The 24971-nt window shown below is 39.1% G+C and overlaps 1 protein-coding gene and 1 pseudogene across 1 annotated transcript in view; one reads left to right on the forward strand and one right to left on the reverse strand.

Annotated features, from left to right (window-relative positions):
- The window catches only part of DDX1 (DEAD-box helicase 1), a 36650-nt gene extending 12767 nt beyond the window's left edge, over window positions 1–23883 (forward strand). Inside the window, exons 12-26 of the mRNA XM_060648839.3 lie at window positions 34–148; window positions 852–990; window positions 6637–6697; window positions 10069–10167; window positions 11055–11144; window positions 12113–12301; window positions 14009–14060; window positions 16016–16162; window positions 19620–19711; window positions 20974–21046; window positions 21199–21271; window positions 21355–21397; window positions 22380–22475; window positions 22760–22880; window positions 23556–23883. Coding sequence (XP_060504822.1) covers window positions 34–148; window positions 852–990; window positions 6637–6697; window positions 10069–10167; window positions 11055–11144; window positions 12113–12301; window positions 14009–14060; window positions 16016–16162; window positions 19620–19711; window positions 20974–21046; window positions 21199–21271; window positions 21355–21397; window positions 22380–22475; window positions 22760–22880; window positions 23556–23686 — 1521 coding nt within the window. The 3' untranslated portion in view covers window positions 23687–23883. The remainder of the gene's footprint in view (window positions 1–33; window positions 149–851; window positions 991–6636; window positions 6698–10068; window positions 10168–11054; window positions 11145–12112; window positions 12302–14008; window positions 14061–16015; window positions 16163–19619; window positions 19712–20973; window positions 21047–21198; window positions 21272–21354; window positions 21398–22379; window positions 22476–22759; window positions 22881–23555) is intronic.
- Window positions 4578–5949, reverse strand: LOC132689269 (large ribosomal subunit protein uL18 pseudogene; annotated as a pseudogene).
- Window positions 23884–24971: the final 1088 nt, after the last annotated feature.

Raw genomic sequence — 24971 nt, forward strand, 5'->3', positions numbered from 1 at the left:
GTTAAGAATTTTCCTTTTCTTTTTCAATGCTAGAATGCTGAACTAAAATTTAACTTCGGTGAAGAAGAATTTAAGTTTCCACCAAAAGATGGTTTTGTTGCTCTTTCCAAGGCAGCGGATGGTTATGTTGTCAAATCACAGCACACAGGTATGCCCCTGAGAGGGTACCAATTTCAGGAATGGGGTACTGGCGAAAACTCCAGTAAGGAGGATTCTCATAGTAAGTGAGTTCCATATGCTCCCTTTGCTGGTTTAGTCACACATCTTTATGTACCATGTCAGTAAAATCCAGTTTCAAAACCCAATTCATAAACTCTTGAGTATTCAGTGTCAGCGTAGGCCTTTTGGGGAACCTGATCATGATGATGATGTCTAGCGTTTCTGAACTTGTGCGTATTCAGCGCCATGGGCACTGTGTCAAGTGCTTTACATGGATCGGTGTTCACTACCCTGTAAGGTAGCCCTCTTCCCACTGTACAAAGACCTCGAGGAGCAGGGACTTGACGTAACTTGCCCACGGTCACACACAGCAAGTGGGAGAACTGAATTTAAACCCAAGCAGTTCGAGCCCAGAGCTCGTACTCTTACCCACTATATTATTTAAAGTAAATACATTTCATAGCTTGTTTACTTTATCACAAAATATATAATCAATTGCATCTATTGCAAGTAAATTTAAAGAAGCCATAGTTCATTTTAGGAATCTTAGCTTTATTTTGTTTTATGACCACCTCCTATACTTTTCGACAGTTATTGAAAATTCTGATATTGGAATTTTTGCGCTCGTGCTTTACAAGTAAAAGTATTGAGGTGTGATTTGAATGTGTTCCAATTGTTTCTGTTTTCTTAAGGTAATGCGCAGGTGGCACAAACAAAGTTTCTCCCCAATGCTCCGAAAGCTCTCATCGTCGAGCCCTCCCGAGAGTTAGCTGAACAAACTTTGAATAACGTCAAGCAGTTTAAGAAATATATTGATAATCCTAAATTAAGGTAAAGCTTCCTTTTGTGCTCACATGCCTGTTGTTTTTAGGTTTAAGGTGTTTTGGAAGAAGAGTGAGATAGAAAAAAAAAATGAGGTAGAAATTCAGTATGCATTCGAATGCACCGGTGGGAGTGTGTAACGATTTAACTTTGATACATAGTAGCAATTATTTTTTTCTCTTTGAAAATTTTTATTACACAAAATAATGTTCTGAATATACACCATTTAGTTTTGTAAGTTTCTTCCAGTATGTTTACATACTATATAAACATTAGGCAAATAGTACTGGACCATTTCTCCATGCTCAAAATGTTTAAATTTTCATTCATCCCTAAAATTTTATGAACATCCCGTGTATTGCACTTTATTTCTAATCCTGAGCATGTGGCTATTTAGCATCCCATGTTATTTCATTGTTTTGTTTTTCTTTAACTTGTCTTATTTTTTTATTTTTTTAAATTTACATCCAAATTAGTTAGCATATAGTGCAACAATGATTTCAGGAGTAGATTTCTCAGTGCCCCTTACCCATTTAGCCCATCCCCCCTCCCACAACCCCTCCAGTAACCCTCTGTTTGTTCTCTGTGTTTAAGAGTCTCTTATGTTTTATACCCCTCCCTGTTTTCATGTTATTTTTGCTTCCCTTCCCTTATGTTCATCTGTTTTGTATCTTAAAGTCCTCATATGAGTGAAGTCATATGATATTTGCCTTTCTCTGACGAATTTTGCTTAGCATAATACCCTCCAGTTCCATCCACGTAGTTGTTGCAAATGGCAAGATTTTGATTGCTGAGTAATACCCCATTATATATATGTACATATGTACATAAGTTTATGTATATATATATGTATACACGTGTTTATGTATACAAGTTTATGTATATATCTATACATAACATACATATATATACATATGTATATACATACATATATGTATGTGTATATATATACATATATGTATATACATACTTGTTTATATACAAGTTTATGTGTGTATGTATATATATATATATATGTATATATACCACATCTTCTTTATCCATTCGTCCATTGATGGACATTTGGACTCTTTCCATACTTTGGCTATTGTTGATAGTGCTGCTGTAAACATGAGGGTGCATGCACCCCTTCGAAACAGCACACCTGTATCCCTTGGGTAAATGCCTAGTAGTGCAATTGCTGGGTCATAGGGTAGTTCTATTTTTAGTTTTTTTGAGGAACCTCCATACTGTTTTCCAGAGTGGCTGCACCAGCTTGCATTCCCAGCAATTATTTTTTATATAAAACTCCTGTTTGATAAGTTCAATAGAAAGTAAATTGGGGGTCCCTGGGTGGCTCAGTCAGTTGAGCATCGAGTGTCCAGCTTCGGCTCAGGTCACGATCTCACGGTTTGTGAGTTTGAGCCCCACGTTGGGCTCTGTGCTGACAGCTCGGAGCCCGGAGCCTGTTTCAGATTCTGTGTCTCCCTTCTCTCTCTGCTCCTCCCCTGCTCGTGCTCTGTCTCTCTCTCTCTCAAAAATAAATAAATAAACATTGAAAAAAAAGTAAATTGAGATTTTGCTCTTCCGTGAAGTGTCATGGTTCGCAAAACAATATCAGAATAAAAATTAAATTTTTAAAAAATGTTTATATATTTTGAGAGAGAGAGCGGGCAGAGAGAGAGGGAGAGAGAAGCAGAGAAAATCTCCAGTAGGCTCCATGCTCAGTGCAGAGCCTGATGTGGGGCTCCCTCCCACATCCCTGGGATCATGACCTGAGCTGAAATCCAGAGTTGGGACGCTTAACTGGCTGAGCCACCCAGGTGCCCTACACACTTTTTTAAGGGAGCATTTCATTTGGTGCTAGGATGCGTCACTTCATTTGCATAGAAGGTGCATCACTATTTCTGGCATGTTGGTAAACAGCTTGGGGCGGCTGAGTCCAGCCTGTCTCCCGGGGATGAGAACTTTCCATTCGGGCCCTCAGACCACTCCCTCTCCAGGCAGAAGGCGCTTCCTGCGTTGGAGGGAGACCATGAGTTCAGTGATCCGGTGGAGCCTCTCGCTCAGTGGCGGTCCCTTTTGCCGTTTTGAGGGAGGCTCTACCTTATAAACTAGTCTGTGAGTTGTCACTCACTTGATTGTTGTTAATTTTGCCTTTAGTGCCTTCTTCATTGAAACAGTTCACACACCATGAAATTCCCCACTTCAGGTGTCCGGTGCAGTGGTTCTTGGCACAGTCAGGTTGTGCCACGGTCACCACTGTCCAATTTCAGAAACCTGGGATTGTTGACGTCACGCGGGACCGTCTCCGCAATACTGAGTTTTCTTACAAGTGAAACCTGTTCAGGGATAGATTAGACCTTGACACAAACTTTGTAGGTAAAATAGTTCCTAATTTTGTTTTGGCATTGATGATGTCACTCACTTGGGAACTATTTGAATACCTACCATGTGTGAAGTCTTCAGCTTGGTGTCAGGAGCATAATAATGAGAAAGTTTTTGCATTCCCAGAATTAAGTGTGGGGATGTGGGGATGGTGTGAAGGGGAGAGAAACAGCAGAACGAGTTGGGTAAAATGCGTGGGGGATGAGGTCGGGGGACACAACCAGGGTATCTGCTTCGTGTAAGGGACTTGGAATTTGTAAGACAGTGTTTTTGGAAGAAGTAAAATGCTATTGTGAATTGATTTTTGTGCTACAGTTAGGTGTAAAGGTTAACATGCCTATGGACAAGGACTGGAAGGGAAGATGACTAGTAAAATCAGTTTGTTTATTAAGATGGTAAAATTGTGAGAATACTCATTAGTATTCTGTGTAAACAAGGCTTCCTTGAAAACCCGGCTCAAGTTCCCGTCTGTGAAACTAACCGAATCGTACCAGCCCAGTCCTTTCTCCTTCCTTAGATACCACTGACTGCCTTGCCTTAACCCTTACACACTGTCATGTGCTAGCGGTCCTTGTTTTAAATACGCACGGCGTTGCTTATCCTCGCTTACTAGTTTTACACTGCTTGAGGCAGGGGGTGTTCTTTTATATTCCTCAAGCCTACAGTGCTTTGCCACCAGCATAGATTGGTGTGTGTGTGTGTGTATCTTCTGCTAAACTTATAGGGATAAATATGTCTGATTGGGATTATGGATAAGAGTCAAGCATTGTAGGAGATGAAATGATGCATCTAGGACCATAGTTTCCAAACCTGGGAACTTTGGGGCCTTTTTTAACGATACAGATAGATTTGTTGGTCCTCTCCTGAATGCACTGAGTCAGAATTTCCAGGGAAGAGGTATTAGAACTTTTTTGTTTTCTTGAGGAAGAATGGCAGCTCCTCTGGGTGATCCTTTTAGAGACCTTCTGGCATCTGGTGTTATCAGACTTAGGAACATAATGGCTCTAATGTAGTAGGTTAGGGAATATGCCAAGGTCATGCACGTTCATAGGCTAGAAGTCTCTTTGTGTTGTTTGTTTTTACTACCTGAATTGCTCAAGTTGCAGATAGGAAACCATAAAGCCAATCTTTAATCAGCCATAGAATTATAAGACTCTGTTAAGGTCACCTACTTGCTTTTTTTTTTTTTTTTTTAGCTGTTTAAGGAATAAGTTTATTATTGTCTTTACCTGAAAAACTTTGTAGCAAATTGTGGTTTTGGTTTATTGGCTCTCAGCAGCCCTCTCCTGAGCTCTTAAGGAAGCTTGCTTCTTCTGAGCTACCTGATCTTTGTTCCAGGCAAGAGACATTTTGGGATGGTTCCACCTCTCTTTTTAACTTTCTTAGGCTTCTTCTCATAGATTGGATTCTCTTGGGTAGCACTGTGAGCTTTCTTACACATCTCCTCCATCATATCTGGAGTTATATTGTTCTTCGGTGTTCAGAAAATTGCTTCTCATAAGTATCTTCATCTTCTTCCACTGGGTAACACATACAGTCTGCCATGTTCTGACCTATGATGTGCTTCTCATGTCCTTCTGCACTGAATTCCTTGCTCTCTGAATCATAATCAGGGAATCGTTTGGTACTGTGAGGAATAGACAAGCCTCCATCCACAGCTCCCTTGGGGGCCCCCAGAGCTTTATCTCCAGTAGTAGTTGTGGCAAGCCCTTTATCCAGATAGCAGGCGAAGGCACCGTGTGGAGCGTCAATGCTTTCCACATTGTGTTCATCTCTGTCACCTCCACTTGGCCTTCGTAGATCTTGTCCATGTCAAACCTGTTGAGAAGCCTGCAGGCCAGCAGCGGGCCGGTACAGTATGCTTAATTTCTCAGGCCAGCCTTCACACCATGCTTTGGGAGTTTGTGAACATGAGCTGCACAAACTATCACGTCTCCTTCTGTTAGGGCACAGGCGATCTCACAAATGGTATCCCTGTCGGTTACATGAGCTATCATCCTGTATTTAGGTGTGTTGTATTTACTCTTATCCCAAGTTTCCAAGTGTTTCCAAGCATAGTAATCAGTTTTACCCTCTCATCATCTTCTAAATTGCACTTGGTATCTCTTGAGGTAAGCCTTATTCTTGACAACTTTAACAAATTTCATCCTGCAGAACAGAGACCCTGTCATTTATTTCCTTAATGTTTTCTAGTCTTTTTTAAAAGATTGATCAAATAAGAATAAAATAAAGATGGTTGGTCGATACTTCTGATTGAAAGTTATCTGGCTGCATCAGAAAGTAATTTTGTCTGCTTTATAAAAAGACAATCGTGGGGCACCTGGGTGGCTCAATCAGTTGAGCATCCGACTCTTGATTTCGGCTCAGGTCATGATCTCACGGTTCGTGTGCTCTAGCCCCATTTCGGGCCCTGTGCTGAGGGTGTGGAGCCTGCGTGGGATTGGGATTCTCTCTCCCTCTCTCTCTCTCTCTCTGCCCCTGCCCCAGGCCCACACTTGTGTGTATGCGTATATGCGCGCTCTCTCTTCTCTCTCTCTCTCTCTCAAAAGTTAATAAATATTTAAACAAAAAACACTTTTTGCAAATAGCTTTAGTGAGATCTAATTCACATATACAACCCATTGCTTAAAGTGTACAGATTGCTTTTAGTTTTTATTCTATTCACAGAGATGTGCAGCTGTCACCAAAACCAATTTTTAAACCTTTCATGACACTCAAAAGAAGCACTGTACCCATTGACAGCCATTCCATGTCCTCATAACCTTCCCATCCCTAAGCAACCCCTGGTTCATTTTCTGACTATAGATTTGCCTTTTTTGGACATTTTACATGAATGGAATTGGATGGTATGTGCTCATTTCTGACTGGCTTTTCTCACTTAGCGTAGTGTTTTCAGGATTTGTTCACGATGCAGCATGTATCAGTGCTTAGTTCTTTTTTATTGCCCCAAAGTATCCCATTAGATGCATGTGCCACATTTTTGTTTATCCATTTGTTAGCTGATGGACATTTGGGTTGTTACCACTTTTTGGCTACTGTGCTGTGAACATTAGCGTACAGGTTTTTGTGTGGACATCATTTTTATTTCTCCCGGGTCTGTACCTAGGAGTGGAATTTCTGGATCACATAGTGGCTTCACATTTGATGTTTTCAGGAGCCGTCCAGCTGTGTTCTAAAGTGACACCACTGTTTTACTTTCCTACTAGTAATGTATGAGTCAAACAATACAAGTCAAACAATAAAGCGCTTTAATCTTTCTCTTCATTATCATGATGGTATTTATTTCAGGGAGCTTCTGATAATTGGAGGTGTTGCAGCACGAGATCAGCTCTCTGTTTTGGATAATGGGGTAAGTTGTACTTTTAATTTTTAAGAGGTTGCATGATGGGTCGTCATTTTCGCAGTGTAGTTCTGTTGTGCTTCAGGAAAAATCAAGTGAGGCTGAAATTAGAACAAGGTCAAGTATGTGTTCAGAAACACCTTGTGGGGGTGTCTTTTCTTTTCCTAAGAGTGTACAGCAGTTTCTTTGCACCCCTCATGCAAAATTCAGCATACAGGATGTTTGGTTTCTTCATTTACCTTTTGAGCACTTGAGGATTTTCTTCTTGCTTTCTCATGAATTAAGAGTCCTTTCTTTTGGGGATAATGGAGAAAGAAGAAAGTAGAGTTAAGGATAGAAATGGAGATCAGCTGGATTGCAGAGAATGTAAAAGTTGTCACAGGGACCCAAAGGAAGGATGAAGAACGATACAATGTGGCTCCAGAAGGAGGGAGAGAAGTTAGATAAGGGTGGGGGGAGTGTCACAGACTGCTCAGGCAGGCGGTTACAAAGGACAAAGCTAAGACAGTGATCCTCATTATGGGGGAAGAAGCTTGGGATATTCTTAACTGTGCTCATCAATTCTGTGAAGCCAGATATAGATAGGACTTCATAAAATATTTCATGTGTATGAAATAACTTGCTCCTTTCAAATTTCTCTTCCATTTCCTTCCCTAAATATTTTATCATTTAATCTAAACCTCCTGATACTGAGTCACAGTGAGGAAATATGTCTACTTCCTCCAGTCCCATTGGTGTCTCTATCAAATGAAATTTTATGCCAGATGGTTTGGATTTGACCTGGTATGACATATTAAAAGCAAAGAATCCTATTGCTATACTTGTTAATACTGTTCTAAGATAGTAATATTGCTTTGATAGGTTTTTATTTGCTGTGTTATATTTTTTTAGGGATTGTAGGAAATTTAATATGTTCAGGGTGCCGGGGTGGCTCAGTGGGTTAAGCATCCGACTTCGGCTCAGGTCATGATCTCATGGTTTGTGGGTTCGAGCCCCGCGTCGGGCTCTGTGTCGACAGCTCAGCTTCAGATTCTGTGTCTCCCTCTTTCTCTGCCCCTCCCTTGCTCGTACTCTGTCTCTCTCTCTGAAAAATAAATGAATAAATTAAAAAAGAGAGAGAGATTTAATATGTTCATTCCTATTCTTGGTTTCTCAAACCCCAGTCCGTTTTCCCCGTAAGTTACTAAGCTTCTTAACTCCTGTTTTCCAGCTGCAGAGCTTTTAGGGAATTCTATATGATTTGTCAGTCATCTAACATTTGGTACTGGCTAAATCCAATGGCAGAGGTAAAGGCAGTGTTATTCTGTAGCTTTCTTGACCAGATTTGCTTCCATTCTACTTAGCGGATCTCAGATGTTCTCTCTCTGCTCTTCTTTCCACCTGTATTCTCTCCTTGTTCCGTCTCCCGTCATCCTGTGGCTCAGCCCTAGTCCTGTGTTGTCTCTTACGCTGGACCAGAAGTCAGCTTTGGAGTAAGAGAGTAGAACTGTGTAATTTAAAAAATATTTTAGAGTTGCACAGTAATGCAGCCTGTGCAGTTGAGGCCTAGAGGAGTGGTTGGAGCTCTTACACAAGTTATGTAAATATTTCCAACTTAACTGACTTTTTTTCTTTAAACTTTTTTCTTTACATATCTATATTTCATGTAAAGTGAGTTTTTTTGCTACTGAAATAGAGAAGAGAGGAAATTCACATGTGGGTTGGAATCATATAGTAAAGAGATGTTACATATAGAGTGAGAGTGGTATTTTGTTCATTGCCCTGTACAACGCATGTCACGGTGCTTGGCACATGGTTGTTCTTAACACACTTAAACAGGCCTTTATCTTCAGATTTTCAGGCAATATTCTTTACATTGAACTGAAATTTGCTTATTGTTATCAGTACAGATGAAACAATCGCTTGAGAAATGTCTGTTTTATTTTTCATGGGACTATAAATGCCTTCTGTTGGTTCAAATTAAAAGCCAACACAGGATTCTGCTTCTTCAAGTGTCTGTGAGATATTGAAGTAATGAGACTCCGGTGATAAATTTGTTAGGAGAAAATTATGTTTTTAGTCTACAGTGGAGAAAACAAATGAAGAATAGGAGTGAGTTTTCATGCCGATTAATCGAGTAGAAGTTTTGAGTTGTCTAATTGATTGAATGGTTTGATGTAATATTTGTGCTCACACATAGATGTATATATACACTTTAAAACAGTTTACCTTTATTGACTGCTTTCTAGAACTAGACCAAGCCCAGCTAAATGCTTACCTACATTGTCTTATTCAGTTCCCATGGTAGCCTTCTGAAATGATGCTCTTCTCCATTGTTACAGACTAGGAAGAGGGCTGATAGTAAATATTAAGTCACTTGCCCAAGAGCTTATGTCTCACCGGTAGACCTTACTTCAAAGTCTATGTTCCTGATCACTTTACCTTTGAGCTTGATTAAAAGACGTGTGTGTGAATGGAAAATGTTTGTTATTTGTACTGATGTGGGGACTTATTATTCTGTTCCCTGTGTGTATACTTGAAAATTTTTATAATAAAAAGTTAAGTAAAACTTGTTCTTATTTGACTTAGACCTTTACTCAGGTTTGGACTTTGAGTTTGAAATTTAGTTTGGGTACTTTGGAGCTGTATCGTTTAAATTCTCATGACTTCAGTATTCTAAACTTCAGTTTCCTCATTTAAAAATAGGAATAAAGATAGTATTGTTTTCTGTAGTGGTCATGAGATGACACAGTACTTGTAAAACATTAGCACTGTGCCTGTTCATTATAAGCACTTGACAAGGAGTCATTATGATTGCGTTTCTGGGTAGTCAGAGCATCATCGTTATTAATTATAACTGCATTTATTGAGCACCTGGCACACAAACTGGGCATCGAGTGCCTTCTGTATCTCATCTCTCAGTTGTCACAGCCATGTTGCAAAGCAGATTCCAAAAATGAGAAAATTGAAACTAGAAGAGATTAATTAAGTTGAGGTCATCCAGCTGGCTAACGGTGGAGCTGGGAATCGAGTCCTGGTTTGATTTGAGTTCCCATAAGATTCATCTGGTTTTCACTTGGAAAATATTTATGTATTTTATATATTAGACTGTAGTCTTATAAATTATTTTGTATGTTAGATTATATATATATATTATTTTATGTATTAGGCTATATCAGTTAAGGATGTCAAAATCAGCTACTAAAATCTTCATGTTAATTTCACGCCAAATACAGGTTTGGTAATAGGGCATTATCTATAGCTCCTTTTCTCTGAATTTGGAGCTGTCACTGCTTCAGTATGCATGTTTTCATGGTAAGTAGACCGTTATTGGTTGCTGTTTTATGATGATTATAATAGTGCTTCGGTTTTCACTGGGTTCTCCTTTTGATATTTTTCAGGTAGATATAGTCGTTGGCACCCCAGGAAGACTAGACGATTTGGTGTCAACTGGAAAGCTGAACTTATCCCAAGTTAGATTCCTGGTCCTGGATGAAGCTGTATGTTGGACTATAGTCATGCTTTAAAAAAAAAAAAAAAGTTTGCTTATGTGTTTGGAGGTAAAAATATGTAGAATGATGGAAAAATACAGTTCATTCATGATCCCAACATGTAGAAATAATCATTGTTACCAATTTGGCATATTTTCATCCACTCTTTGTATTCATGTTAATATTATTTTATATAGTAAATCAAGCTGTGTAGGATCTGGGAAATCTTTTTTATTTATTTATTTATTTATTTATTTATTTATTTATTTATTTTTTCTTTTTTTTTTCTTTAAATGTAGTATTATATGTATTTCACATCCTTACTTGTAAATAGGTTTTAAAGGCTGACTAGTGCTCTATTACATGGATACTTCATGGTTTGTTTAACTACTCTTGTTACTAGATATGTAGATTTGTTTTTTTTACTCCAAATAGTGGTCTTTGTTGGTACATAAATTACACAGTACAATTATTTCTTTATGTTATAGTCGCAAAATGTGAACTGTAAGGATATTAATGTCTTGACAGACTTCTAAAGTATTTTCAAAATGGATTGAGTAGTTTTATAACACTGAGATGATTTTTGTTTTCATTTTTTCAAATTAAAATCCTGTGTTTAAGGATATGTGGTAGGAGCTATTAACTCTCATATTCATTCTAGAACACTAGAGTATAGATTTTGGGTTGTTTATTGTCAGCTTTTTCATATTTTAGTTACATGGAATTTAAAGCTGAATTTATAATTTGTCTTTATCCGTTAGAAAATAATCATTTTGGTAATATGGTGGGGATATGTATGCTTATGAATTTGTTTCCATTATCTTTCTACACTTGATTTACAAAAGAAAGATCTAGGTGTTGACTTAAAAATTACGCTTTCTTTCCTTCTCCTTCAGGATGGACTTCTTTCTCAAGGTTACTCTGATTTTATAAATAGGATTCACAGTCAGATTCCTCAGATTACCTCTGATGGGAAAAGACTTCAGGTATGAAATGACTGATATATCCTAAAATACATGCAGACAGTTGTTATGTGTTAATGCTTTTTGTTTTCAAAACATTTTCAAGCATTTGTTTGCAAATGTTTTTGAAATTTGTTTTAATTTTTTTTTTTTTTTTAATGTTTATTTATTTTTGAGACAGAGAGAGACAAAGCATGAACGGGGAGGGTCAGAGAGAGAGAGGGAGACACAGAATCTGAAACAGGCTCCAGGCTCCGAGCTGTCAGCACAGAGCCCGACGCGGGGCTTAAACTCACGAACCGTGAGAGCATGACCTGAGCCGAAGTTGGACGCTTAACCGACTGAGCCACCCAGGCGCCCCTATTTTCTTTTACATTTACATCTTGTCTTAGTGTCTTCTCATTAAGTTAACTACTGTAGAAAACATTTTCTTTGTTACCTGATTACATAGCACACACAAAGAAAGAGTCTTAAAAGCTGCCTGTAGAAATGAAGGAGAAGGGAACTTGAGGAAATTAGGTCGCTGAGGATGATAAGGAAAACATTCTTAGTTGGTTTTTCCTACAGAGCATTAGAGTTTATATTCCAGACTGAGCACTGCTTCCTCTTTGAGGGGAAAATATCTGGAGCTGTTGAAAAACAGTGGTTTCCTTTGTAATTATTTCTTAAAATGTTACTCTTGCTTTTCTCACCCTTCTTTCCTAGGAAGAATTTGAGAGGTGTAGAGGCTTCAAGGGGAGGGAAGGGGACACACAGTAATTTGGGATTTTAGATCTTCAAACACCTTCTCATCTTACCTAGTTTTTGTCGGGCCTTGTGGAATAGAGACATGGTTTACGCAGGGGTGAGGGGCTGCGGCTCTGAGACCGACCTGCCCAGAGTCATGCCACCCGCTGTTGCTTAGATGCCAGGTTAACATACTTTGGGCCTCACGTTAGGTGGAATTGTAATTAGAACAGTTTAGCTAAATTTTGACTTTTTTGTTTCCCTAGGTGATTGTTTGCTCTGCTACTTTGCACTCTTTTGATGTAAAGAAGCTGTCTGAGAAGATAATGCATTTTCCCACATGGGTTGATTTAAAAGGAGAAGATTCTGTCCCGGATACTGTGCACCATGTGGTTGTCCCAGTGAACCCCAAAACTGACAGACTCTGGGAAAGGCTTGGGAAAAACCACATTAGAGTAAGTACTTTACAGTGTTAACATTTGTGTGGAATAAAACATCCATAAACTAGCTTAACCTTGGGCTCTTCGTGATTCTTACAGCCAGATACTATACCTAAGAAAAGAGGAGTCCCGCACATGGACCAGAAAAGTTCAGGCCTTGAGGGCACAGAATAAGTGATGGGCTCAACTTTTCTTTTTCCCTCTGTGAGAGTTACTTTTATGATCATCTTGATGTAATTTTTATAAATAAATAGGATTATGTAGGTATGTAAATCTAATTTCAGATACAGTGGTTTTTAGTAGTGTTTTGATGTCCTCTTGAGGTTCCTTATTTTCCTAAAAATCAATTTAATGCGCCCATTTAATCATTTTCCCACTGATTGTAGATTTACCTGTATAAAATAAGGGTTTGTTACATACTGTAAATATACAATATCCTAAGAGCCACCTTTGCATTCTTATTATTACATTTAAAATTGATTAGTCTTACCTCATGAAGATACAAAGCTTCTGCACAACAAAGGAAACAATCAACAAAACTAAAAGGCAACCAATGGAATGGGAAAAGATATTTGCAAATGACATATCGGACAAAGGGCTAGTATCCAAAATCTATAAAGAGCTCACCAAACTCCACACCCGAAAAACAAATAATCCAGTGAAGAAATGGGCAGAAAACATGAATAGACACTTCTCTAAAGAAGACATCCGGATGGCCAACAGACACATGAAAAGATGCTCAACGTCGCTTCTCATCAGGGAAATACAAATCAAAACCACACTCAGATATCACCTCACGCCAGTCAGAGTGGCCAAAATGAACAAATCAGGAGACTATAGATGCTGGAGAGGATGTGGAGAAACGGGAACCCTCTTGCACTGTTGGTGGGAATGCAAACTGGTGCAGCCGCTCTGGAGACAGTGTGGAGGTTCCTCAAAAAATTAAAAATAGACCTACCCTAGGACCCAGCAGTAGCACTGCTAGGAATTTACCCAAGGGATACAGGAGTACTGATACATAAGGGCACTTGTACCCCAATGTTTATAGCAGCACTCTCAACAATAGCCAAATTATGAAAAGAACCTAGATGTCCATCAACTGATGAATAGATAAAGAAATTGTGGTTTATATACACAATGGAGTACCACGTGGCAATGAGAAAGAATGAAATATGGCCCTTTGTAGCAACATGGATGGAACTGGAGAGTGTGATGCTAAGTGAAATAAGCCATACAGAGAAAGACAGATACCATATGTTTTCACTCTTGTGTGGATCCTGAGAAACTTAACAGGAATCCATGGGGGAGGGGGAAAAAAAAGAGGTTAGAGTGGGAGAGAGCCAAAGCATAAGAGACTCTTAAAAACTGAGAACAAACTGAGGGCTGATGGGGGGTGGGAGGGAGGGGAGGGTGGGTGATGGGTATTGAGGAGGGCACCTTTTGGGATGAACACTGGGTGTTGTATGGAAACCAACTTGACAATAAATTTCATATATTTAAATAAATAAATAAATAAAAATAAAATAAAATTGATTAGTCTTAGACCCACAGTTAATAAAGGGTTTTTCTCAATCTGAAGAATGGTTTTGCCCACATACTTTAAAGACATACGTCTATATCTAAAGTTAGATACACTTTTCTCTTTAAGAAAAAAAAACGATACCTGTTTGGAATCCTTACTTACCCACTTGCCGCCCTGTTTTTCTCCTTTTCTTTTCATAGACTGATGATGTACATGCAAAAGATAACACAAGGCCTGGTGCTAATAGTCCAGGTAAGTTGAATGAGTGAACAGATGCATGCATGAGTGAGTGAATGAATGAATGAATGAATGAGGTTGAAAGATTTTGAAAGCAAATTGATTTGTCTTACTGAATTTATGCCCTGTCTGTTCTCATGAAGGATTTGAGGTGACCTACAAAATTAGAACAGGAATTTTGACAATAAAGGTAACAAAAATAATAATAAAGAAATGGGGGAAAATTGACTGGTGTCAGTCAACTTAGAGCAGTATTAATCACTGAATTTCAGATGTTAGTCTCCTGACATCTAAGTCACAAGTATTTTGGATTATGGAATTCTTATTGATTGGAGGATATCAGCAGATTTCTCTGGCAACAGATTTTACATTGGCCCTGAATCCCAGGAGAAATGTCACGTAGGTTCTTCATTCAGGGAATTAACAAAGAAAAATGTCTTTAGTTTTCAACTTTGTGAAAGATACAGAAATTATCTTGGAATCGCTTATCTGTTCTTTTTGTGTGCAGTAAAATATTCCCAACACAAAATTGCCCACTTTAACCATTTTGATGTGGTCACGTTCAGTGGCATAAAGTTCATCCCTACGTTGCAGTCATTGCCGCCATCCATCTCCAGGACTTTTTCATCCTCCTAAACAGACACTCCATATCATGAAATATTTGCCAGTTTTTAAAAAGTCTAACATTAAATCTAATTCTTTGAAGATGCTTCTGTGCAGAGCAGAGACGATTTCAGGTGCCTCATGTGTTAAAGATCTGCGAAGGTACGCTGTATTGGAACGATAGTGCTCATCCAGCCTAGAGTAGGTCTCAGATGTGTGGATTCAGGTGTCTCAGGCGGATCATTGGGAAGGGTTAGACTGCATTTACTTTATGGTTGGATTCATTGGTAGGTTTATGGCCAATATCTAAAAGGTGAATTCTCTGAAATCTTGATTAAATAGAGTTCCTTTGAATTCAGTTTTATGTGCAATTCCAAATTTATAAGGTGCATGCTCGACTAGCCTTATCGTTGGAGAAGAGCAGAGACCTTGCTAGTTCCAAATAATATATCCTCCCACTGTTAGGGAATGCATGTCATAAAATAAAAATTTTTACTTCTTCGAAATAAATTTTTTCTTATAAATGTTTTGCTTAGTTTATACTGCAATTAGGTATGACCGGAGAGCCGTTAGAAATATGGTGGATTACAGAATTAAAGTTTTGCATTAGATAGTCGAGTAACTGTAGTGTAGCTTCACACTGAAAAATAGAGATTGGGAGGATGATGACTAAGAAATTACCGAGTTCGACATACAGTTTTTATTCCGTTGAGAAGTATGAACTTTCTGGTGTTAGATTGATTTAAAAAGTCCATTAATTATTTTTAAAAGGGGTTAAAATAATTGAGTAAACATCTCCATGAGAGGTAAGAGCAAAGTTTTGTTGTGGATATGAAGTTCTGTTTATTTGTGTGTTTATATGTCTGTTTTCCTTCATAAGAGGTGTGGCATAGGTGTTTTTGGCACACTATAAAATGGCATAAACATACACTAACAGAAATAGAAATAAATGAATTGGGGTGACTCAGTGGCCCAGTGGGTTAAGCGTCCGACTCTTGGTTTCAGCTCCAGTCACGATCTCCCAATTTGTGGGATTGAGCCCCACTTTGGACTCTGTGCTGACAGTGCAGAGCCTGCTTGGGATTCTCTCTGTCCCCCTCTCTCTGCCCCTCCCCCTCTCACGCATGCACCCTCTCTCTCTCGAAATAAATAAAAATAAAACTTAAAGAAAAATGAGCGAACGGATATTCTCACCATTTCATCCTATCTTAATATTTCTTATTTTTGTCTGTCCTGCTTATATTAAAGCAGAGTTTTTTTTAGGTGGGCAAAACAGTAAGTCTGTGACTGTAATTATGTGTGTTCATAACAATTTTAGATTGAAATTCTTTTTTGTTGTTGTTGTTGTGGTGGTGGTGGTATTCAAGAGATGTGGTCTGAAGCTATTAAAATCCTGAAGGGGGAGTATGCTGTCCGGGCGATCAAGGAACACAAGATGGATCAAGCAATTATTTTCTGTAGAACCAAAATTGACTGCGATAACTTGGAGCAATATTTTATGCAACAAGGAGGAGGTAATGTTTCCTCACTTGAAATAAATTGTGTTTATTTCCTCACTGAATCGGTTATTAGTCTCATGCTGGTGCGGTCCAGAACGCGTGCGCTGAATTTAAAGCAGTGGAGGCGCGTTGTCAGTGTCTGTGCTTGTCCAGTACTTTTCCATATGATAAGCCCCAGGAAAACCGCGTCCCACGCAGGTACGGTTTCATTCCAGTGTTCTGAGACGCTGCTGTCATTTGGAAGAAAGGTAATGGTATTATTTAATATTAAAATTTTTAGGGTAATTATTAAGCAATAGAGTGTATGTCTTCTAAACCAATAAATGCGGAGTAAACCTTCATCTGAAAAAGGCTAAGAAAGGAAGAGAAAAAAAAAATGGGAAAGAGAATGGTTAGAAATTACAGAGTAAGAAGGCTGGTGGAAAAATCTGTATGAGTGAACGCTCGCTCTAGTATGTATCAGTGCGCCAAAGCCTTCTGTTAAAAGGCATACATTGTTAGACTGGATAAAACCTAACCGTATACTGTTTACAAGACATACTTAAAACCTGAGGTCATGGAAAGATCAAAAGGGGCTGAAAAAATGTATTAGCTAAACTACTAATCAAAAGAAAGTTGGTCTAGCTGTATTAATAAGAGATGCAATAGAATTTAAGACAAAAATATCAACTAGAAATAAAGAAGGTCACTGTGTACTAAAAAATCTAATCTACAATGACTATATGATGATTCTAATATTATGCTCCTTATGACGTGATATATATGAATCAACGTGAGATAATGCCCAACGTGATCTGTCATTAGGGAAATGCAAAATCACAATGTAATACCACGTACACTCATTGGAATAGCTAGATTACAAATACGACACCCGATTTTGGCAAGGATATGAAGCAGCTGGAGTGTTCGTATGCTGCTGTTGTCCAGGCACCTTGGTAAAAGGTCTTACATGTTTTAATAAAATTAACATTGCTGTCTTATGGCTTAGTAATCCAACTCCTAAATATTTACCCAAGATAAGTAAAATTTACCCAAGACACAGTGAGAAAAGATATGGGCAAGAATGGTCATAGCAGCTTTATTTATAATAGGCCCAAACTGAAAATACACTAAGTGGGCATCAGTCGGGGAATGGCTTAAACCAGATGTGAACTATTTATACCGTGGAGTCCTGCCCGGCAGTACAAAGGAATGGACTTCTGGTGGATGCAGCGACTCTGGGTGAATCTCAGACATGATGCTGAATGAAGGATTTCTTACACAAGAGTGTATATGTGTGTACTGTATGATTCCACTTATGTGAAGTCCTGGAAGAGTCAGAACTGGTCTTTAATGGAGAAAAAACCCGCAACGGTGGTTTTCCCTGGGACAACGGGAGTGGGGTTATCTGGGAAAGCATGTGGGTTCTTTGTGGGATGACATTCATATTCTCTATCTTGTAGGGCTTTGGGCTACATAGGTACATGCATTTGTCAAAACTCAGCAAATATACACTTAAGATTTATACATTTCCTTGTATGTAGTATTTCACGTTAGAGGAAAACAGTAAAACCTAACCAAATAACTACATTCTAGTTAATGAAATGCGTGCTAAACTGTGTGTAGATATTTGCAGTTTACAGTAAAATGCATCAGAAATATAAAAATGAATTGATAGGACAGAGGGACAGATATGGAGTAAAGCAAATATAGTAAATGTTAATGGTATAATCCAGGAGGTGAAAATATAGCTGTTCGCTTTTAGAATTCATTCATTGTTGCTGTGTTTGAAATACAGTAGGGGCGCCTGGGTGGCTCAGTCGGTTAAGCGTCTGACTTCGACTCAGGTCATGATCTCGTGGTTTGTGGGTTCGAGCCCCATGTCGGGCTCTGTGCTGACAGCTCAGAGCCTGGAGCCTGCTTTGGGTTCTGTGTCTCCCTCGCTCTCTGTCCCTCCCCCTCTTGTGCTCTGTCTCTTTCTCTCTCAAAAATAAACGCTAAAAAAATTTTTAAGAAATATAATAAATGTAAAAATATATAAAGCAAAATTTGACAGATGTACAAGGTAACAGGTAAATCCTGTTTTCATAATGGGGAAAACTCTAACATATCTCTTTTTATAATTGCTGTATATCAAGGAACCAGAAAACTCTAAAAGAAAATAGAAAATATGAAAAATTTGAAGTAATGGTCATATAAAGAACATGTTACATCGTTCCTTACAGTGAATAGTTCAGTACCTTTTTTTCCCCCAAGTCATGGCAAACAGACTTGCTTGGTTGGTTGAGTTATAGTGACTGATTTGTAGTAAATACTTCTTCCCGTCCATGTTGGTTTTGAATGGAGGATTTGATTATTTGGTTGGGGATGCTGTTAATCAAGCAGTACTCTTCCCTAGTTCCTTTCACCTTCCTTCCCTAAATATTCTGGATACTTTTACTTAAAAACCAACTCTCCCAAACCATGATTAAAACCAAAATAACACAGCGTATACCAGACTTCAGAGGTTGAAGAGAGGGGAAAATGAAGGATCCCTCCCTTCTCTATACACAGCTCCACCGGGGAGGAGGAGTGTATCTAGGATACTTTCCTCAGCCCCTCGAGCTCAGAATGTGGTAGACCAGCTGTAAGTTGGCCTGCGAGTTCTGATTTGCTGTCCTCTCTCCTCTGCATGGTTAGTTCTTGTGTGAGTCATTTGGGGTGGATGGATAGCTCTTCATAATATGTTTTTCCTTGAATTCTGAAGTGTATCGTATTGAACCTAAAATTTACTATGGAGAGTAGTAATGGCATACTTGTTACCCTGGGCTATCTCATAGTGGAGCCTGTACATTCTATTAAGTTCTGGAAGGTTGTTTGCTCTTACTGTAGTCTGGACTATACTGCTTTTGTTACTGTATCTGCTTGAGTTTCTTTTCGGGGTTGGCTACCACTGCACTTTATAGTAGTTCCTCTTCATCTGACCAATTTGGTTCTTCTAATCTGCTTGGGTCAGGGAACCGGATAACTAAGCTGCTTAGGACACCTTGAGGAGGGTAGGGTTATGGGAGTGACCTTTTGGTAAGGGCCTCAACTTCATAAAGCCTGTTTTGGTTCTTCCAAGATTGATCTCTGATCTACTTTTTGGTTCCTGGCTTTATATGGGGTAGGTGAGGTTCCTGGTATACACACATGTTTTCCTTTCACTAACACAGTTAGTGAACACAGTTTCACTAACACAGTTAGTTGGTATTACTGTTGCATCTACTTCTGTAGATCAGGAAGAGTGACTAAAAATGTCCTTCAAAGCAGATCAGTTTTAATGCTCATAGACTTTATTTCAGTGGCATTTCACCTACGATAGAAATTGTGTTAATCATGGTTTATGGCAGATTGGGGTATGGATTTCTGTGGAATTATATGGTAACAGTGTAGTCTGAATGCTATTGGTTTTTTGACATGGTCTTAGGTGTCATGTTTTCCAGGGCTAACTGTTGAATGTGCTTTTCACTAGGGCCCGATAAAAAAGGACACCAGTTCTCATGTGTTTGTCTTCATGGTGACAGAAAGCCTCATGAGAGGAAGCAAAACTTGGAAAGATTTAAGGTACTAATATTTAGCTGACCTGCATTTCTTTAATACTTCAGAGGGGAATTGTAGCCAGTTTTAATTAGTTCCGGTAAATATCGTTAAAGCAATTGTCCTAGAAATTTCTGAAGATGTTTACCCTGTTGGTATATCCTTATCATGGCAGGGTTTAGTCATCTTTAGCAGTCACATGGTAAATTGTAAGTTCTCTGTCAGCACAACACCACTGTAATAAGAATTTTCAACTTAAGGAATTTTAGACACATTCTTTCAGGTAGATCTTTTTAAGAGAAGCATCATGGGATAGTTAAACCGTGTCTGGGAGTCTTTTTTTTTTTTTTAATAGTCTGTAGTAATATCCATAGAGAGTTCATAGATTGATCAGGATAGGTATCAGAATACAGTTTTGTGGAATTAAGACTATTTGTAATGGTTTGGGGCACACCGTCCCAGTTCCATGCTTGCAGCCCGTGACCGGGTTGTGTAGCTCTTGGTGGAGGTGGGCTGGGCTTGAGCCTCCAGCCACAGCATTGTCACTGCTCACCAGTGTGTTTGCCCCAGTGCAGAGTGTGAGTATCCTCTTCTCTCAGACCCGTCACGTGAGTAGAAGGTGGCAAGTGCTGGGTGAGGGACTTTGGATTCCGCTTCCATGCTGAGCAGAAGTGACGTGGGTAGTAAAGCGCGCTGCGTGGCTACACTTGAGCCACGCGTGTGCCCTTCTCCGCCCTGGACCTTACCCTGGGCCCCAGGTCAGCGTGTCCTTCCCCTTCCTGTCTCTCACTCTGTGCCTTGGAGCACAAATGACATCCAAAGGCTAATTTGTATTTTTTTGGTGAGAGCACGGGGGCCCCTTCTAGGTTCCTATCTCTTTAGGATTTTTGTTGTCACAGAAAGTGTAACCTCAAGGGAAAATACCTAGTATTCTGAGTTTATTTTAATACAAGGGTAAAGATAATACTTACGTTTTAACATTTTGTTCTGTCTTTTGAATTACCAGTCAGGATTTCTAAAGATAAAGCCACATTATAGCAGTTTAATATCTTTGGTGTGGGGAAAAAAGAAAGTAAAAAACGAATCCAATTATTGATTTATTCAGTGTCTTATTTTAGCAGATGATGACTTAAAAATTTAAGACATGGTCCAGTGAATGATGAGTAACTGGACCTCTAGTCTGATGGTAACACAGTAGTTATCAGAAGTCTGTCTCATCCAGTGGATGACCATGTTCGTGTTGATTTTTCAGTATACGTACCAGTAAGTTCCTTCTCTGTTCTCTCTAGAAAGGAGATGTGAGGTTCCTGATTTGCACAGATGTAGCCGCCAGAGGAATTGACATCCATGGTGTTCCCTACGGTAAGAAGAAAGTTCTGATCCCTGCGGTTTACATTTTATGGAATTCAAAGTAAACCCTCTAATACGTTTGAAATATTTAAAACATCAAACATCTAATACGTTTGAAAATTGCAGAACTAATGGCGACTGGTAATAATTGTTCTTATTTTCAGTTATAAATGTCACTTTGCCTGATGAGAAGCAAAACTACGTCCACCGAATTGGCCGAGTGGGAAGAGCTGAAAGGTGCCGCTGGAGTTTCTCTTTTGTTCTTTTACCATTTGCTTGCTTCTTGAATAAAGTCTAATAAGGACTCTAAAATCTTTCAGGATGGGTCTGGCCATTTCCCTGGTGGCAACAGAGAAAGAAAAGGTAATCTTTTCAGCGCTGTATTATATTCGCTGTTTGTGTTGTTTTAGATGTTGGAAATAAAAGCAGTTTGATTTTTCCATTTACACTGAATTCAGTTGCATATGGAATATAATTGAACATTTTTTTTGTTATTTAAAAAAATTTTTTTTAGTGTTTATTTATGAGACAGAGAGAGAGAGAGACAGCACAAATGGGGGAGGGGCAGAGAAAGAGGAAGACCCAGAATCCAAAGCAGGCTCCAGGCTCTGAGCTGTCAGCACAGAGCCTGACGCAGGCCTCGAACTAGGAAATGGTGAGATCATGACCTGAGCCAAAGTCAGAAGCTCAGCCAACTAGCCACCCAGGCGCCCCTGGAGTATAATTGAACTTTTTAATGGCGTCTTTTTTCCTATATTTTCAAATGGACCAATGATGAGATGAAGTGTAGAAAGGAAAATGCAAGCTGTGATTTTCACTAATAGCTTTAATATATATACTCGATTTCACCAAAAACTATTTAAATCCTCTCTGACATAATGCTACAGAAAACTCTTATGGGAGAGGATGGGGACTTATCTGGAAACACAGTTTGATACAAATTTACAGAAAAGTTGCAAGAATAAGGAGCTCCCACACACTCCGTGTTCAAACTGGCCTTTCGTTTTGCTTTTTATTTCTTATAGAAAACACGTGGACTTTATTTTTGATAGAACCTCAATATAGCATTCTCTAGCATTCACTTGTTCGCCCTTGTTTTTATCTGAGAATTCCTTTCTATAATTGACATGCATTCTAGGAAAACCTCAGGATTTTTCTCCAAAAGAACTCTTTCAGCAGACTGAGTTAACGCGTTCCTGAGTGCCAGCAGTGAGTGGACCGCACGTCACGCCTGCAATTTCTCTTGTTCCTCGGGGATAGAAAATACTGCAAAAACTAATTGAGAGTAAAGATAACTAGTGTGTTTCCGTGTCTACATGTTAGTATTTTTCCATCTTTAACGTAGGTTTGGTACCACGTATGTAGCAGCCGTGGGAAAGGGTGTTATAACACGAGACTTAAGGAAGATGGTGGCTGTACCATATGGTACAATGAGATGCAGGTAAGACGCGTAAAAACGTGCTGAAATTGGCAAAAATAGACTGCATTTAATTATAAAAATTATACCCCGGTGTTTATCGGTTTGTTGGTTATGAGGAAAAGTAGTGATTTATTATAACGTCAGAGTTTGTAAATTATAACTTGTGAGTTTATCTCTTCAGAAATCTAACTTCCACTTATTCTAAGTATTATAGTCTTCCTGGTTTATTTGATGCTATTAAAATTCAATGCCGTCAAAATGAGATTTTTCCTCAAAAATGCTTTTTGTTTTCTTTCCCTTCGTAGTTGCTGTCTGAGATAGAAGAACATCTGAATTGCACCATTTCTCAGGTTGAACCAGATATAAAGGTACCAGTGGACGAATTTGATGGGAAAGTTACCTATGGTCAAAAGAGAGCCGCTGGTGGTAAGCTTTGAGTTACTTTTATTTCTGTTCTGAATGTGAATGTGTCCCTTCTGAGCTTCATTGTGTAGAAGAGAGTAAGTAACTTCATCTCATGCTGAGTGTCTATTTTAGCAGATTAATCATTTCCTCCTATGACTCTCGCAGCGGTTTATCTGTACCTGTCTTGTCACATGCTTTGGTTATGTGATTTGTGTGCCAGTGAAGGACAGCAGCTTACCTGTGTCTCTTGAGGTATTCGTGTCATAAAGAGTAGTTGAACATTTATGGAATTATTAGGAAGCAAAAGTATAATGGCGATTTTGAACAAAATTGAAAACCTTTGATTTAATTCAAGTGGTAACCCAGCGCACTGTTACTCCTTTCGCCTGGAATGCCCTCAGCTCATTCCTGGAAATTTTTTCAAAAAATTCAGACTACTAAGCTAGTGCTTTCCAAACCAAAAAAGAGCAGAGGGGAGGGGTTGCTAGGGGTATTGGGACACTATTAGTGAGGCCTAGCCATTTATTTATATTGATTTAACATTTTTAAAACTCACTTTTGGAGATAACTTGCCCAGTAGTACATTTTTATTGCTAGAAGCAATGTTTAAACGGACGTGATTGAGCCAAAGTATTGCTGACAAGTTTTTTCAAGCCTGTCATTTACATGACTTTATAATTTGTGTGTGTGATGCAGGTGGAAACTATAAAGGCCATGTGGATATTTTGGCACCTACCGTTCAAGAGTTGGCTGCCCTTGAAAAGGAGGCGCAGACATCTTTCCTGCATCTTGGCTACCTTCCTAACCAGCTGTTCAGAACCTTCTGATTTTAACGTAAACTGAGTAAGATTTGAATAATAAAAGCCTGTAGTCTTAAAACTCTAAAACCCATGTACTGCTTGTAAGCAGCACTATTTATAGTAACATAAGCCATTAATGCTAAGTCCTGCATGTCAAGAAACATTCTGTTAGGAATTCTTCATAAAATGGCAGCCTAATGAGAATAATAAATTCGATGACTATATTTTTATGAAGGTTTGTGTCTTATTTTTAAAGTAACTTGATAGTTTTTCAAGAAGACGGTGGGTTTATGAAGTCAGGTTTATGGGTATGTGACTTTGCTGGAGGAGCTGGGTATCTTGAGTAGAATTTTTCACAGGAAGTGGTTCTAAATGGAGACGTTCTTGAGATGGTTATAGCCGTCTAGGTGGACGTTGAAGCTAGAGGAGACTCGTAACAGGAAAGAAAATTGGGTGATGCCAAGGCAGAAGGACAGCTTGCTTAGTTTTAGGGGCCTGGAGTTTTTGAGAGAGGCAGAAAGGTTCTGTGTCTGAGGATTGAGGACTGATTTGTGATGGTGACAGTGAAGATGTATCTTGGACAGTTTACCTTCTTCGTAAGAACCTTTCTTTGCAGATGATAGTTGCCCATGAAGATGAAACTATTCTGCTGTCCCTCTAGGTTTTAAAATTAAACACAGTTCTCTGGAAGACATTTCCTCAATCCCTTTTGCCTAAAATACCAGCAGGAAAGGGGAACATTTCAACATGTACAATTGGATTGTTATTTTGTGTCTTCATAAAGTGTTATTCCTGCCTTAGGATTCCTTAAGCACACAGGCTACTCTAAGTTCTTCTTGTGTGATGGTTTTCAAACCTCTTAGCCCCAAAATAGTTTCTTCAGCCAAAATCTTGAGTGAGACTCAGTGTAGACGTTAACAGTGGAAAACCGCTGCCCAGTACATTGAGTTGGCCTGTGTGAAACGAGGAGGGGGGTCCCATTCTCGCTTAGGTTTTGACCACGTTCTTTGGCGATTTCCTAGAACGACCCCAGCCGACCTCGGAGCCATGCGGTGACAGCTCTCTATAGTCTGCACACATGCATCACTGCTTTAGGAAGGGGTTTTTAACCTGTATAATGGCAAAGGAAAAACTGAGATCCGGACCATTTACACACGAGCCGGGGCAGGGCTGACCTTGCTCGTGTCCTCGTTTTCTAGGCACAGCCGCACAGTTTGCAGGAGCGCGTGTCCACGTGGCCCGGTTTGCAGCACTGGACCTGCAACCTGGCTTCCCTGGGCTCAACTTTCACTCCTTGTGTGCTTTTGGAAGG

Source organism: Panthera onca, chromosome A3 (genome assembly GCF_046562875.1).
Source record: "Panthera onca isolate mPanOnc1 chromosome A3, mPanOnc1 haplotype 2, whole genome shotgun sequence".
Lineage (NCBI taxonomy): Eukaryota > Metazoa > Chordata > Mammalia > Carnivora > Felidae > Panthera > Panthera onca.